The sequence below is a fragment of the Biomphalaria glabrata genome, chromosome 12, assembly GCF_947242115.1.
Source record: "Biomphalaria glabrata chromosome 12, xgBioGlab47.1, whole genome shotgun sequence".
Lineage (NCBI taxonomy): Eukaryota > Metazoa > Mollusca > Gastropoda > Planorbidae > Biomphalaria > Biomphalaria glabrata.
This window is the reverse complement of record NC_074722.1, coordinates 10,481,450-10,497,813: the sequence shown is the minus strand read 5'-3', so window position 1 is coordinate 10,497,813 and position 16,364 is coordinate 10,481,450. Positions and strand designations below refer to the sequence as shown.

At 39.4% G+C, this 16,364-nt stretch overlaps 1 protein-coding gene across 5 annotated transcripts in view; it reads right to left on the bottom strand.

Annotated features, from left to right (window-relative positions):
- LOC106070259 (xylan 1,4-beta-xylosidase-like) overlaps positions 1-16,364 on the bottom strand; it is a 32,757-nt gene that overhangs the window by 12,290 nt on the left and 4,103 nt on the right. The window contains exons 1-3 of one of the 5 annotated variants that reach the window (XM_056006948.1): positions 2,992-3,164; positions 1,130-1,409; positions 325-430 (exon numbers count right to left, since the gene is read on the bottom strand). In XM_056006948.1, coding sequence (XP_055862923.1) covers positions 325-430; positions 1,130-1,406 — 383 coding nt within the window. In that variant the 5' untranslated portion in view covers positions 1,407-1,409; positions 2,992-3,164. The other 4 variants (XM_056006946.1, XM_056006945.1, XM_056006944.1 and 1 more) reach the window with 4 other exon arrangements.

Here is a 16,364-nt window from a genome sequence, read left to right as displayed (position 1 = left end):
GCTATATAAGAACTTCCTCAACAATTGGTGATAGATACATGCAAGAGAGTACTACAACCCCTGTCTAATGAACTACAAGGTATCAAGGGGGAATTTATTCACTTACAAGTCCTCAAGTCTTTAAAGACAGAACAAGAAAGTAATATATATCACAAGGTTTGACTGTACAAAAAATACAAATTTTACTTTAAAGAGCCAACAGCTTCTGTTTTATAGCAAAGTTTCATAACAGTTTTATTAAAATGTATTTTTTTTTTAAATAATTGTGTATTACATTTTATATTAAAGCTTCAAATGACGTTTAGCCTAAAATAAAAAGATCACCTAAATGTTGCAGCTAAGCCAATAGCTTGAGGGAATGCTGTGGCATTTTCAGCCGTTTCAACATCACCACGCAAACATTCAGTATCCCAGTTGTAGGGACCAATACCTGAGGAAACAAAAACAGAAAGAATGCCAACATTTTGTTTATTGGAAGCCTTTTCATTACATAATGAAACAAAAGTGATGAAATGATTACATACAAACTCACAGGTTGTTCTTGCTGTTTCTTTATTGCTTTAATTTATGAGGGAAATAAAGCATTTGGTTCTACAATCCAAACAAGCAATGGTACAGTCAACATTTTATGAACTCTGTAATCCTTTAAACAAGCAAAGGTACAGTCAACATTTTATGAACTCTGTAATCCTTTAAACAAGCAAAGGTACAGTCAACATTTTATGAACTCTGTAATCCTTTAAACAAGCAAAGGTACAGTCAACATTTTATGAACTCTGTAATCCTTTAGTTAGTATTGTTCTAAGAATTCATTAAAAGTGTATACAAAATAAATTGCAAAATTAAATATAAACTAATTTACGACACACTTTCAAAAGACCCTAGTAGCTGACACTTTACATTGTCAAGCATGGTGAAAGTGGGCAAATCAGATTTTTTTAATACTCTTTTTTTTAAACATCAATGGGAGAGACAGATGAACAGACAGGCAGCATAAAATGGCCTACAGAAATATTTCATTTATTTAGCATGACTGAGTCTCACCCAGTCTTGGTAGAGCTGGTGCAGGCAAACAACACAATTAAGTTTATAGAAATAAACTCAAGTATTAAGTATGATGACATCTCACCAAGTCTTGGTATAGCTGGTGCAGGTCCGCCATATTCTCCAGCACCTCCGCGGGCCATTTGAAGCTGAATTTCTTCCAGTGTTAGCCTCGACACAAGGTCATCTACTCTGACATTCCATGGCAAGCTGGTATTTTGAAATGGAAAAACTTCTGTTTGTGCAGTCTGATATTTAGGCACAAAGTAAAGTACAGATTTGACTTTAGATGATATGATGATGGTAGCAAGCCCAGACAGTAATACAAGGACATTTACCATTATACCAAACAAGCTCTTCATTTTCTGGAGATAGAATTGAAGAGAATACAGAAATACATTTAAGAATTGCTTTATTGAATTTTGCTAAACAAAATAGCTTTTGATACAGACAGAATATATACATGAGCAGGTAAGTCTACATTCTTGCTGAGTTCATTTCTAAACAAAATATCATAAGACAATGTTGAGAATAAATTAATCTGCACAATTTGTTGGGTTTTTTTAAATGGGGCTGTATTGTTCATCTTGCTTCTACACTAAATGTTCATCATCTGCCTTCTACACTAAATGTTCATCTTGCTTCTACAATAAATGTTCAGCTGGCTTCAACACTAAATGTTCATATTGCTCCTACACTAAATGTTATCTTGCTTCTACACTGAATGTTCATCTTGTTCCTAAACTAAAAGTTTATTTTGCTCCTAAATGTTCATATTGCTTCTACACTTAAGTGAGCTTAAACTTGCATCTATCTGTTATCTAGCTATCCGATGACAGAAGAAGCTTTAACATTTTTTTTCTTTTTTAATTTAACCATCAACAAATATAGGCCTACCATATGCAAAACATCTTATAGACTATTGAAATAAACAACACAAATCAGCCAACATACAGCCAAGATTGTCAACATAAAATATATATCTTGATCTATTTATAATATAGTGATATGGATGGAAGGTATCTACAGATATCTACCGTCTCGCACTTGACACGCCTGTCCAATCTATGTTCAAAAGTGTTGGGTTCACTTTGTTCAATAGTTGATGAGGAAAATGTCTGAACCAATTTCAATTGCCATGGATTGTTATTTCAATTTTATATATAGATCTATAAACGAAACAAACAAAAAAGGATACAAAACAAAACTCTGGCTAAAATAGGGGCCTATACTTCTAAAACTTAGATTTGCAGCCGCAAAATTATTTGGCGGATTTTCCACTATGAAAACTCGCCGGTCGAGCCATGTATGTGACGTAAATCTGACAAGTACCGCTTCGGCAATAATAGAGAACTCGTGAAATTAACGTATAACCGTAGAATTCAATATATAACTATTTAATCTCTGGTAACACAGTCCTGCGTTCTTTTAAATCAGCGCCTATATCTATTTCTTTACACTCATATAAGTTATTCTAGCCCACAAAATCAAACAATTACCATAAAATGCCAACACACCTACCCTACAATCTTTAGCCTTAAGTATTAGCTACTTAGAAGTGTTTATATACAGCCAGTTGATTCTGCCGATTTTTGTTCACTGGATGGTCAGAGGATTGGAGATAAAAGGCCAACGTACCATATCTAGGCCGGTGGTTTGTTGTAGTGCCCAAGTGGTCAATGAATGTAGGTCATGGCCAAGATTAGACCTATATTACATTTACATATAGACAACATGTAGAACACAAGGTATTCAAACGGAGTCAAACGAGATACGGGCACTTTTAGCCCATCTTTGACGCATAAATATAGGTCTAGACAAATTGAAGGTATCCAAACTAAAGAAAGAACTTTCCATTCCAGTAGGCCTATCCTCGTGTAGGCCTACAGCAACTGTCTGAGATCGATGCAGCCAATTGTAACAAGAAGGAAAACAAAATGTCTCTACCTGATTCCGATGACTCGCTGGGAAAGAAAAGTGCGTCACCTCCTTGGTCAAATGTACAAAACCGTTCTTCGCGTGGTTCTTGGTGGTATGATTATAGGAAGAATGAAGTCCCGCAACCACCACCAAAGACGATCTTGGTAGCGCGCCGGGCCCTGAGCACGTGTTATTTGCCGGACAGCGTCATTCGAAAGTTTTGTCCAGTGGTTCCCAAACTTTTTCTAACGGAACACTTCGAACATTCTGAGTATTTAGCGGAACACTTTGCTTATTTATTATTTTTTTTTAGAGCTCACGTGGTGACCTACTAGTTAAATATTCCAGTAGTTCGTGGAACACCTATTCCACTACGGTTCCGCCGAACACAGTTTGGGAAACATTGGTTTAGGCTATAGATCTAGCCTATATAGTATATACCATTCCATAACGCTCATGAGCTTGCCGTCTCTAACGCGTACCTGTAGGCATTATTGTTATAAAACGTACGTACTAACGTATGCATGCAAGCCTGCCGTTGGTCGTTCGATTGTCCTTGTTCTTATACTTGTGAAGGCGCCATTATCCAGTTGACCGTTAGAAAGGATTCTATCCAACGGCCAGGCGTGGAACGGAACCTCTTCACCCCTTTACCACCTGGTCGAAAAGTCCAGCAGGGAATCAGCACCGAAGGCGTGTGGACCGGGAGCTCTTCGTGTTTGAAGATTCCACAATTGCAGAGACTATTGCGGTTCCCCTTTAACACCTGAGAACAGAGCAGGAAGAACTAATCCTCCATAATGTTCTGGCAAGAAACTGGGCCCTAAGGCGTAATGCCATTAAACACCTGATTGATCATTGCTTTTTTTTTTTTGTGTGTGTGTGACGGTACGCACAGGTGCGGCACCTTTTTCAATGTAGGGAAAAAAATATTAATTTTCTTGTATTTTAACGTTTATTAATTTATTAGTAGTTAAAAGTTAGGCAATCCATCACTGAGTACCGGCACCTATTTCTTTACAAAACAAAAAAGCACTGGATCTACTTAAGAAATGCCGTTAAGTGTATCACCCCTAACCCCCTAGGTCTATATCAATTGTACGAAGACCCACCAATAGCGACTGAAATAAAAAAAAAAGAACAGACTACGTTGGGCAGGTCACCTTCAAAGAATGTCAGATAACAGAGGAGCGAAAATTGTAAACAGGCAAAAATAAAAAGGCAGGGGATCCAAAGGCAGAATCCGAATGCGATGGATTGATGATGTGGATGCAGATCTACAACAGCTTGGGGTTAGGGCGTGGAGACGAAAGGCCCAGGAGAGATCTGAATGGATGTGTTGAAGAAGGCCAGAGCCAATGGGATGGATGGATGGGTATGTTTCGTATTTTCCTTCAGAACGAAGATTTTTACCTCCAAGACAAAGCTCCTGGGGGGATGAATGTAGTAGTAGACTTTAGTAATAATGTTACGAATCTCCCTATCCAGGCTCTCTGTAAATTGCAACACCTGAAACCACCAACTGAAAGAACTTGACAACTCAGGGCTTCAAATAACGTAATAATTTAATTAATGTCAATAAATAACAGCCAATATTGTACAATTGGCAGCACGTAACACAAGACTGTACAAATATCTCTCCGTTAATAGCCGTACCGCCGTATCGACTCTTGCACTGGTCTCTCTGTCTCGTCTCGGACTTGTACTGAGCCGTCGTAACGAACTGTAGATCGGGAAGTTGTCACTCCTCGTCTCTGATACCTCCGCTCTTTATATAGGGTCCCTGCTGGCCTTCTAGAACCGGACAGAACGTCGCTCGACCATTCTGGGTGGTCAGATGACTACATCCCTCGTGACGCTCCTGAGCTCTGTTCACGACGCCGATCCCTCTCGAACCGTCATGTTGACACTCGTCTCGGCTGACCGTCGTAACTCCTCACGGTTGACCGCTTGTCTAGCGCTGGCCTGGGGCGATTTGCGTCGGCTGACTACACACACACACCACTACCCCCATATGTGCCACCACCAGGTTTATAACAATAATATAAAATGGTATTCTGAACAAAATCTAACTCACCACAAAAACACGTCTAATCACTCTGACTATCTAGAGTCGTCTGTCATACCCAAGACTGCTGACGACAATGCTGCTTATCTTGCATCATTCACACTGCATAGTTAACCTCTTACCACCGTCACCATAGAAACACAAACACACACTCCATAACACACCCCAAACCAGCTCCAGTGCTACCATAGGATACAGCTGGTAAGGCACAAAAGAATAAGGCTAACACAGCACTTCTTCTTCTTCTTCATCGTTCTCATTGTTATGTTGGAGTGTTCATATGACTAGACCAATACATGAGATGAACTGCGCAGTGGTTTCCAAATCAGGGAGCTCTCCATATAGTTTTCTTTCTATTGGGGTGATTTGGGGCCAATGTCTTATACAGGCCTCTTGGTAGAGAGAGCAGTTTTGGAGGACGTGGTCGGCATTTTCTGGTGATACTCCACATGGGCAGATTTCACTGGTTCCAATTTTGAGCTTCCGGAACATGTGTTGTCGCATTCTGTTGTGTCCGGTCCTGAGTCGAAAGATTAGACGTTGGTCTTGTCGGGATAGCTTATATATATAAGCTATCCCTATAACACAGCACAAATCTTGACTCTTTAAACCATGTTCATTGCACAATCCACATGCTATTTCTAATACAATAACCATGGTGCAGTAAATATTTTAGATGGCCAGAAATTAGCAAATGTGAAATTTTTTATCTATTTGGGAAGCACCATATCCATCAATGCCTTCCAAGTTGCTCAAGCAAGCAGCTGCCTTTTGACAGACTTCTAGATCATGTATTGTTGGGTTAGCTGGATGGCTGGTTATGTAGGATTTGATTTGATTTGTTGATTTGAGGCACATCGGCACAATTTAGGCCATGTCGTGCCTGCAGTCCCTTAAGGACTACTCTCTCTCTAAACAACAAGGGCCAGATTCTATACAGTAATATAATTAAAATTAAGGTCTATTCACAGTTAAAATAGTAAAGGTAGTAAAAATTTAAATATTTGGTAAAAATCTAATGTAAATAGTGCATGTTCACAAATTCAGAAATCAGATCTTCGTAGATAGCCCCATTTCCCGAATAAAGCCGCATGATTTAGGGCTCTCTTTGCTTCTCTGTCTGCGGCTTCGTTTCCCTCAATGCCAACATGGGAGGGGACCCAGATGAAGGTGACATCCCTACGGTCGGCTGTTATTAGGTCCAACAGCTTCAGGCTCTTATGTACCAATGGGATGTCAGTCTTCATCCGCCCCAAAGCTTGCAATGCAGATTTGGAGTCGGAGCAGATTATAAATTTACTCCTTTCTGATGCTTTTACGGCCATAAGTGCAAGCAATATTGCGTGCAATTCGGCCGTAAAGATGGAGCAGCCATCGGGGAGTCTACGGGAGATTGTTTTGTTCCGAAAGGAGCAGGCACACGCGACCTTTCCCTCCATTTTGGATCCGTCTGTGTAGATGGTGCCACAATCTCCGTAGCTCTCCTGCAGTTCCCTAAAGTGGACTTGTAGTATGCTTGGGTCTGTATTTTCTTTTTTCTTTTTAATTTAATTTAGGTTTATTCATTAGCCAAGGAGGATTCTGAGGGGTTTCTATTTTAGAGATTTGGTCAATGGGTGGGGTTAAATTTTGGATGGGTTCTCTCATTCGAAGGCCCAACGGCTGTATGACGTTAGGCCTTCGATTGTATAATTCTACCTCTGTGGGGTTAAATATGGAGTCAAAAGCAGGGTTCGTGGGGTTGGATTTTAGCTTGACTATATACTGCATTGCAAGCTTTTTCATTCTTATATCCATGGGGAGTTCTCCAGCCTCCACATGGAGACTTGGGATAGGTGATGTACGAAACGCGCCGAGACAGAGACGCAGGGCAGCATTTTGTATTGGTTCCAGTATTTTTAGGTACGACTTCCTTGCTGCTCCATATATTATGGATCCGTAGTCTAGCTTAGACTCCGATAGAGCAGCAGCAAGGTATCTCTGTCAGCTCCCCAGTCCGTATGGCTGAGTACTCTTAGTATGTTTAATGACTTTTGGCATTTCTTCTTAAGTTCCTTAATGTGGGGGAGAAAATTAAATTTGGAATCTAAGGTGAGGCCTAAAAATTTTGTAGTTTTCACGACAGGGATCTTCTTTTTGTGTATAAATAGTTCAGGGTCTGGGTGGAGCCCCCTTAGATTACAAAAATGCATACTAACTGTTTTGGAGTCAGAGAATTTGAAACCATTATAGTTTGCCCAACCCTGAATTTTGTTTAAACATAACTGTAATTTCCTTTCTAAGGTGTTCATGTTTTTCCCATAAGTAAGAATGACAAAGTCATCAACATACAAAGAGCACTCTATGCCAGGGGACAGCGCATTTATGATGCTATTTATTTTAATGTTGAACAGGGTGACTGACAGAATGCTGCCCTGGGGTACACCCATTTCCTGGTCATGAGTGTCAGAAGCGGAGTTGCCCACTCGGACCTGAAATTTTCGATTTTTCAGGAATTCCTCCACAAAACGGGGGAGGTGTCCCTTAAGCCCCATAAGCGCCAGGTCACGTAGAATGCCATGTTTCCAGGTTGTGTCATAGGCCTTTTCTATATCGAAGAATACAGCTACTAGATGTTCTCTTCTGAGTTAGATTATTAAGATTAATCTTTTGCCAAGTTTGATTCTCTTTTGTTTCTATTACAGGTATTTCCTTAATATCATTTTCATTATGATTTTCATTTGTTATTATCATCAAGCATTCTTCTCTTTCTGAAAATTTATTTTCTATTTCCTCCTGAATGTTTTGTATCAACTCATCTTCTCTATCATGATACAGTTTCAAATTATTTATGTGATATGTTTTAATTTTCCCATTTATTTCAATTTGATAATTCACATCACTAATTTGTTTTATCACCTTAAATGGACCTTTCCATTGTTTACCAATTTTATTTTTCAGGTCATTTATCAATATTAATACATTGTTTCCTACTTCTAGTGTTATCAATTGTCTTTTCTTATTTATATTCTCATGAGCACTTTGTTTGTACTTCTTATTGTTGTTATATGCTTGAGTCCATATTTCTTTCAATTCTGTTGTGATTGTTGTTTCACTGTCATTATTTAATTTATTCTCATTGCCTATTAGATTTTCTTTAAAAACATCTAATTCATCTCTGGGTTTTCTTCCATGTATTATTTCATATGGTGAAAATTGTGTTGCTTCATGGATGTTGTTTCTATGAGCAAATAGTACATAGTTAATGTAATGATCCCACTTGTTCTGATTATTCTGAATTATTTTTGTTAGTGATCTTTTTAATGATCCACCATATCGTTCACATAAACCGTTACTCTCCGGGTGGTAAACCGAAGAGTATATGTGTTGTATATTGTATTGTTTAGTCCATTTCTTAAATTGTTCTGACTTAAACTGAGATCCCTGATCACTCAATATAATTTTAGGTATACCATGTCTTGTAATTACTTTTTGAGTTATGGCATTAATGATATTTTCTGCACTTGTATTTGATAATGGGATTGCCTCTGGATATCTACTAAACATGTCTATTACTGTTAAAATGTATTTGTTATTATTTTCAGTTTGAATTAAAGGACCTATTAAATCAATAGATACTTTCTGAAATGGTGCTGTAGGTTCATCCATTTCTTGAATAGGTGCTTTATTCACTAGGCTTTTGTTAGATCTCTTTTGACATATGTCACATGAGTTTATGTATTTGTTGATTGTTGCTTTCATTTTGGGCCAAAATACTTGTTTTGACAAATTCCTATAACATTTCTTTACTCCCCTATGTGCTGCTAAATTATTATCATGTGTCATGATTAAAACATCCTTCCAATATTTCTGTGGTAAGACAAGTTGTTTTATTTTCTTGTTATCCTTACTTGTTTGTCTAAATAATATTTTATTCTCTATACAAAATTTCTCCATTGGGTTATTATTGTTTTTATCTGATATTCTTGAATAAATTTTCCCAATAATATTGTCATTCATTTGTTCTAATGCAAATTTGGGTGTTGTTTCTTTTTCACTTTGAGATATTTGTGTTTCAAGACTATTTTGTGTTTCATTTTCTATCTCTCTTTCCTTAACATCTGTATTTTCTATTTGTATTACATTACTGGTTTCTTTTTCTTTATCATTACTTATTACATTTATTGTATTTTCCTGTTTCTCATCTTTTTTATCCATTGATCTTGTTATTACCATACTTGTTATATTTTGTGTTTCTATGTTTCCATGATTTTGTCTTATGTTTTTGTATTTGTTTTGCCAGTCTTCTAATTCTTTTCTTGAACATTCTTTAACTCCTTTTATGTTTCCTACTAACATATCATATCTCATTTCTGGTATTGCAATGCCATCACAATAACCAGTGAAAAATGGAGTTTCAATGTACACCCTTATAGCTTTAAATTCCCTTACAGTGCCATCTGCTAATTCTACTTTCTTAGTAAACCCTTTATACCAATGAGGTTTGACAAATTTAGTTTTTACTGCCAAAGTGTTACAACCTGAATCTCTGATTAATTCCACTGGAATTCTATCTACAAACCCTGGGTACACTGCAAAATTGTTCCTATTTCCTTCCATGAAATATACCCTATCTGTACCTTTATTTTTGTATTCCCTACTGTAACTCCTATTTCTGTAATTTTCCCTGTCATTCCTATCTCTACTCCTATATCTACTGTTATTTTGTTCATTGTATCTATTTCTACTTCCAGACCTACTATTCCCTCTTCTACAGTTAGCTGCTATATGACCTTTTCCTTGACATTTAAAACAGGTTATTTCACTATATTTTCTATTTCCACTATTTGATCTGTTTCTATTTCTACTTCTATCAACATTTTCTTTGGTGTATCCTATTAAATCTACTTTGCTCTTATCCCTATCAGAAAATGGTTTATTTGGATAGGCATTTTTGTATACTCTCATTATTTCTGTTATTTCATCTATAGTTTTTGGGTTTCTTTCTCTAATAAAAGATTGTAACTGAGGATCACATTTATTTACAAAGTTGTCCACTAGAATAAAATTTTTTAATCCTTCATAAGAGTTATTCACTTTTTCTAATTTTACCCACTTATTGAAAAAATCCTTTTCCATATTAATGGTAGTTTGGGGTTCTATTCCTAATGATGGTATATTGTCAAAGTATTTCTTTCTAAAAGTTGTAGCATTATGACCATATGCATTTAATAACTCTCTTTTTAAAACCTGATAGCTATCATCAATATGATGGTCATGATTTTGGCATATTGTTAGAGCTTGACCATGAACAAAGTCTATCAGTATTTCAGACCATTCTTCTTCAGGCATATTAAATGTAGACATTTTTGCCTCATATCTTTTCAGGAAATCACCAATGTCATCCTTCTGTTCATCAAAACTTTGTATCTTTCTCTTTAGCCATGTCTGTGAATTAGGGTTGTCTCTTTGAGTGGTATAATTATTTGAGTTATTTGTGTTATTTCTTTGTTCAGTTTGGGCTCTGGCTTGTGCTGCGTCCAATCTCATCTTCTCCATTTTAGCTTCATGCTCTCTCTGCCTTTCTTGGTCTTCTTTTTGCTTTTCATATTCTTCCTTTCTGATCCTTTCTTGCCTCTCTATCTCTTGTCTTTGATGTTCTTCTTGTCTTTCTATCTCTTCTTTTTCCCTTCTTATTTTATCTTGACGTTCCATTTCTTCCCTCACAACTTGCTGTACATAAGCGGCTAAGTCTTTTCCTTTTAACTCCATGGCCTTTCCATCCTGCATAGCTGTTTCCTTAACCTCCTTAAGGTCCACATATGATGATGTAGCCATTGTGTTTTATATTTTATATATATTTTTCCTTAGCCTATATTGGTTATGGCTATACTTTAAAAGTTTTTACACACTTTTATACCAGTTTTAAGTGTTATGTCTCTATCTATAGATTTAGTAAATGTGTAAATCTAGTCTGAGTTATTATGGTTATATTCAAATCTGTATATTAGGTCCAGTATTACACACAAATTTAAATCTAGTATATTATAGTATGTATAATAATACTATTTAGATCTATAGTTATCAAGAGCACTATGACTTTTAGATCTAGTATGAATAACTATGATCAATTTTAAAATCTGGTATGACTGAAGTCACAGTGAAGTGTCTTAGAGTAAATTCAAGGACTGTCTAGAGTCTAGATCTAGAGTAGATTATGGTTCTATTTAACCATACGAAACAAATATGTGTATACAGTGTCAAATATATCTTCAACAAGATATATATATCTAGAATGTACTACCTTCATTCATCTTCAACTTAATAATATTTCAAAGTAGAGTCTAGATGATTAAATTGTACCAAAGAGATGTACAACAATTTGCAGATCTAAATTTAGCCAGACGATAGTGTTTGACTACATAGCCAGTTTCGGCATTATTCTCATGGCAAAATCATATTTGATTTTAACCGCTCAAACTAAAATTATTTTAGTCTGATTCACAGTAAAAGAATCCTACCCGCACTTTCTATCATTAAGTGAAAAAAAAATACAGATCTAATTAAATTAATAAAAATAAATAATTTAAAATAATATAAACAAATGAAATAATTAAATGAGACTATCACTATGGGTTGGGATGTGACAATATGGCACACAATGATAACGTCACGAAGTAACCAGGCAACAACGGATATGACGTTTACACAAACAAAACAAATTACAATCCTAAATATATAATATAGCTTTTCATCTAAATTACGTCTTCTACCCCGACGGGTTTTAAGGCGCACCACCTGATTTTACTCAGGCTAACGTACCAAATTTAGACAAAATCTATTTCTAAGGGCAATCTAAACATATACTAATAAGAAAAATGGCACTTAGCTTTTGATAAGAAAGATCCCTTTGTTCGGACTCCCGAATATGTTAGATCACAACAAATTCCACTGCCTCTCTTCCAGTTCTGACTCTGTTCTCCGGTGCTACCAGTATCCCACGTAATGCCACAGATGTCCTGATATGCCACAGCAAAATGTTCCAGTTTCTTCGACGACTGTTGATGACCGTATGTGTAGTTCCGACGACTTTGTGTACACAGTTACTGACGAATAGGTTAACGGTTCTTCTGGCGATGACTTGACTTGTGTAGATGACTACTGACAAATAACAGTCTCTTGACGGCAACTTGATCTGGACGACTGACGAATAACGAATTTCTTGACGATGACTTGATCTGGGCTGACGAATAACGGCTTTCTTGACGATGACTTGATCTGGGCTGACGAATAACGACTTTCTCGACGATGACTTGATCTGGGCTGACGAATAACGGTTCTCTAAAATAGTTCACTGCTTCTGCTGCTACTCTGGTAGTACGACGAAGTTTGCTGTTGTACTCTGCTTCACTAGACCAAACTGTCCAATGTAGACTAGGTGAGACCAAGGTCACCTCCGACGACGTTCCGTTATACGACTAACGGTTTTCAACGAGATTAAGTGGATGTAGCTGTTTCCACAACTGCAATATCAACAAGTCTAGATATGGTCTAGACCGACGAATACTAGATATATCAATGTTCAGTACTGATAAAGATTACTTCACTAACCTTCCAAAGGTTAAACACAGTGACCGTTATAAACGTGGCAAGCAACCGGTTCAATGAGCAAACTGCTCCACAAGAATCTCTCCAAGGGTAAGACGACAGAGCGATTTCGATTTAGTTAGCTACCAAACTTGTAGTACTCACAATACTTCTGACAGCGGGTAAACTGTCCTTCTCGAAACTGACGAGGTAAAACTTGATACTCAATGTGGCTCCTATGACGAAGAAAAAAATATGTCCAACAGGTTCACTAACGATCTCTCACCCGTTATGAATGAACGGTTTCTCTGGCTGTAGGTCGATTCAGCATATGAAGATCAGGCGTTGCGATGATTACGGTCCTGACGAAGGTCACCCTGAGTTAACGGCTCGTTGAACGTGCGATCAAACAGGCGACGACTGCTTGTAGATCTAGAACAAAGTCACTCTGTGATACTGCTGTGTTCAGCCGTACTCCGATGAAATCTTATATCTTCGAGTGCACGACCCTCACCTGAGTAAACGTTCTGCTTCGAGGTCCGGTTCGATGTTCGGCTTCAACAGGGGTCCGGCTTCGAGGTTCGGGGTCGCCACTGTGATGTTGCTAGTTCAGGCTGTCTTGAAGTCAACCAATTACTCTGCAATCGTTTGGGTGTAATTGTTCGGGTGTATTACGTGTAGTTGACCAACAACACAAACAAGAACTGGCACATCGATTGTAACAGGTGAAGAGATGTAGTCAACGATGACGAACAAGTTAATATATATTTATTATGATAAAAGGCCACAGTAGAAGTCTCTGTCACTAAACACGTCGTTACCCTGGAATATTCTAACGCTAACTGATTTTCCGGTCTCTAACCCAACATATCCCAAACGTCACTAGTCCCGTTCAATATGCGTCTACTATGGTGCGTCGCTAAATAACTAAAATAACTAACCTATATAAATAAGGTGTCTAACAGTAATGCATTTCTAATATAAGCTTCCAGCCTTACCAGGTGGTCAGTTGTTGTCCGCCCCTGCCGGAATCCGCACTGGTAGTTTGAGATCACTTTATTCCTTTCCAGGTACCAGACCAGCCTACTGTTAATCATTCTTTCCATGGTTTTGCAGATGCAGCTTGTTAGTGCTATTGGTCGATAGTTAGCTGGGTCAGAGCCGTCTCTTCCCGGTTTAGGTATCGGTATAACTGTGGCTTTCCTCCAGCTGTTTGGGAAAGCGCCTGTTTGCCACACACAGTTATAGACCCCTAGTAGGACTGCCAATGAGGGTTCGGGAAGGTGCTTGAGGAACTGGTAATGGATTTCGTCTTCTCCAGGCGCTGTGTCATGTGACTTGTCCAGCGATTCCCTCAGTTCCTCAAGCGAGAACGGTTTGTTGTAGTCTTCATTGTTCTCTGACCTGAAATCAATGGGGTGTCTTTCCTCCCTGGTTTTGACTTTTTGGAACTCTGGCGTGTAGTGTGCAGTGGATGATTTTTCTGCTATTGAGGATGCAAGGCAGTCAGCTATTTCTCTGGGGGACGTGACAGTTCGTCCTTGGTTTTTCAAATGCCCTATTGCATTTGATTCTTTCCCTTTGATTCGCCTTACTGCCTTCCAAACCGCTCTAGCAGAAGTTTTGGCATCCAGACTGCCGACAAAACTTCTCCAGGAATTCCTTTTGGCTGACCGTATGGTTTGTCTAGCCTTTGCTCTAGCTATCCTGAATAGCTTTAGGTTTTCCTGGGAAGGATTCTTTATAAATGCAGCCAGTCGTTTTTTCCTATCACCAATAGCACTTTTGCAAGCTGTATTAAACCATGGTTTGCTAGGCCGTTTTGGATTTGCAGAGGTTAGGGGTACAACTTTCCTGGCTATACTTAGTAGCTTGCTAGCAAAGGTATCAGCTGGGTTCTGTTCATGGAGGATATTTTCTGTGATATCCTCAGAGCATCTTTTTTGGAATTGTTCCCAATCGGCCTTATTCAGTTTCCACCGCTGAGGTCGTCCCAATGAAGGGAGATTGTTAGTAATGATGATTGGGAAGTGATCACTTTCCCGTAGATCATTGCTAACTGACCATTTAAAATCGTCCAGAAGTCCGGGGACGCATACGGTGAGGTCAATGCATGTGAATGATCCAGTTCCTGGGTGCAAGTAGGTCGGTGATGCATCATTAAGTATGCATAAATCATGTTGGAGGAAGATATCCTCCAGCATACGACCTCTTGTGTCGGTATTGTTGGATCCCCACATGGTGTTATGGGCATTGAAATCCCCAAGGATTAAATAAGGCCGGGGGAGTTGTTTCAATAGGTCCCCCATGTCTGTTCGGTTTAATGGAGCGCCTGGTGGTAGATACAGGCTGCAGCAAGTGATAACCTTGTGAAGGGTTATCCTAGCTGCTACGGCCTGTAGTGTGGTCTGTAGTTCTACCCTCTCATGGGGGATGCTATCCTTCACAAGGATACAGACTCCACCTGATGCTCTCTCTGCATCCTCAACATTCTTGGTGTAAGCACGGTAGCTTCGGAGGCTGATGCAATCTTTTAGAAATGTTTCCTGTAAGCAGACAGCTACAGGAGTCTCAGAGTCCATCAGTAGCTGCATTTCCTCGTAATTGGCCTTGAGGCCTCTACAATTCCACTGTACAATTCTGGAATCCATGGCTTATTCTAGATGACCTACTTGGAGCTATTTGGCCTTGGGAGGCCCCCGGAGGGGTTTCCCTTTATTCCAGTGACCTTGGTATTTTTATTCTTGGGTTTGGATGGAGAGGAGGACAACCCCCTTTTGGGGGAAGTCTTTCTCTCTGGAGAGGGGAGATCCCTCTGGTTAGAGCTGAGGTTTATTCCTCCTCTCTCACCTCGGGCATCCTCTCCGCTTTGATTTCTCCCCTTAGGGAGTTGGTCAACCTCTAACTCAGTAGAGGTTGGGGTGTCTGGCTGGGTTCTCTGAGGAGAACCTGTGTCAGACATGATGTCTCCGGGTTCTCCCGGAGTATTGGTTTTGACATGCTGCTCAGTCTCCATGCTCTCATCAGCGAGCACAGAGAACCTGTTCTTTAGCATGACAACAGGGCTTTCTTGTTTCTTCAGAGGTGTGTTCTTTGGCGGTGTTTTCTTCTGAGTTGGGGGAGGAGGAGGGGGTGGTGGGGTCAATGTGTCCGTCTGTGTGGCTATGGATCTTCCTTTCTTAGCAACAGCCTGGGCGTAGGTCTTTGTCAAGCCGAATTGGCCCTTGGGTAGGGCCAGTACAGCCGATTTCGCCTGGCTAAAGGTACATCCGTTTCTTGCCTTGTACTCCTGCACGGCAACCTCCTGTTTCCACACAGGGCAGTCCTTGGAGTAGGCTGAGTGGCCAGCTTGACAGTTTGGGCATTTGAACTGGGCTGTGCAGCCCTTGTCCTCATGACCCTCTCCAGCACATCTGGCACACACAGTGTTCCTCTTACAGACTGCCGCGCCGTGTCCATAACCCTGGCACTTGAAGCACCTCATGGGGTTAGGTATGTAGGGCCTCACTGGAACTCGTAGGTATCCTGCCTTCACATACTCTGGCGGTGTCCTAGTTCCGAATATGAGGATAATAGTGGCGGTTTTGACCTCCTCACCCTCCCTGCGCCTGGTAATGCGCCGGGCATGGGTGACTCCTTCAATGCCCTCCACTATTTCCTTCTCGGAACATTCCAGTAGGTCCCTAGAGCTGATTACACCTCTGCTGGTGTTCAGACTCTTGTGTGGCATGACTTCCACTTGGAGATCACAGAGTCTTCTGCATCT